This window comes from Eimeria necatrix, genomic scaffold (assembly GCF_000499385.1).
Source record: "Eimeria necatrix Houghton genomic scaffold, Enh_scaff636, whole genome shotgun sequence".
NCBI classification, from domain to species: domain Eukaryota; phylum Apicomplexa; class Conoidasida; order Eucoccidiorida; family Eimeriidae; genus Eimeria; species Eimeria necatrix.
This window is the reverse complement of record NW_013651713.1, coordinates 15963-16970: the sequence shown is the minus strand read 5'-3', so window position 1 is coordinate 16970 and position 1008 is coordinate 15963. Positions and strand designations below refer to the sequence as shown.

General features: G+C 60.8%; 1 protein-coding gene across 1 annotated transcript in view; it reads left to right on the top strand.

The window, feature by feature from the left end:
* Nucleotides 1-286: 286 nt before the first annotated feature.
* Nucleotides 287-1008, top strand: part of ENH_00067900 — a gene marked incomplete at both ends in the record, with an annotated part of 4607 nt that continues 3885 nt past the window's right edge. The window contains 2 exons of the mRNA XM_013577381.1: nucleotides 287-476; nucleotides 936-1008. The exon at nucleotides 936-1008 is cut by the window's right edge and continues 574 nt beyond it. Coding sequence (XP_013432835.1) covers nucleotides 287-476; nucleotides 936-1008 — 263 coding nt within the window. The remainder of the gene's footprint in view (nucleotides 477-935) is intronic.

Here is a 1008-nt window from a genome sequence, read left to right as displayed (position 1 = left end):
TGCGGCGCCGCCCAGGCACTTCGCCTTCAACAGGACCGCAGCAGCAGCAGCAGCAGCAGCAGCAGCGCCGGAAGAAGCAGCACAGGACTTGGACTTCCTCTGGGCGGGCTATGTAGATTCCCCCACTTCCTACAGCAGCAGCAGCAGCAGCGGCGTAGTTAGCAGCAGCAGCAGCTGCTGCTGCAGCAGTTGCAGCAGCCGCTGCAGCAGCTGCAGCACCAAACTGTTCACCCCGAAGCTGCCAGCGGACGCGCCAGCCTCTCTGCTGCTGCAGGAAGCACGCGAGATGCAGCAGCAGCAGCAGCAGCAGCAGCAGCAGGACTCTCCGCCGGCCCCCTTCTGCTGCGGCCTCCGCAGCAACAGCATTTTTGCTGCTGCAGTGCAGCAGCAGCACCGCCTCATTCGCCGCAGCAAGCATCTTGTCACCTGGCTCAGGCGCAGCTGCAGCACCATCAAAATATGGGCAGTGGCAGACGGTGAGGCTGCTGCTGCTGCTGCTGCTGCTGCTGCTGCTGCTGCTGCTGCTGCTGCTGCTGCTGCTGCTGCTGCTGCTGCTTCTGCTTTTCTTGTTATCAAAGCGCTGAACAACTGCTGCTGCTGCTGCTGCTATCTCCACTTCTGCTGCTGGAACTTCGCGGTGCCGCTGCTGCTGCCGTTGTTTATGCTGCCGCTGCTGCTGCTGCTGCTGAAACTATTTCTGTCACTCGAGCTTTGCGGCGGTGCTGCTGCTGCTGCTGCTTATGTTGCTGCTGTTGCTGCTGTTGCTGCTGCTGATAAGAATCTATGAGTGGGGCCAAGAAAGCCTCAGCAGCAGCGTGGCAGTGACATTACAGCAGCACGCACGCAGAATGGTCTATGCGTTTGTTTTTGTGCTGCTGCTGCTGCTGCTGCTGCTGCTGCTGCTTTATCTGCTGCTGCTGCTGCTGCTGCTGCAGGGTCTCTCTGCCACTGCCTTGCTGCTCCTTCTTCTGGGGCGTCGTTCCTGCGTCTGCGTCAGCTGCCGCACCC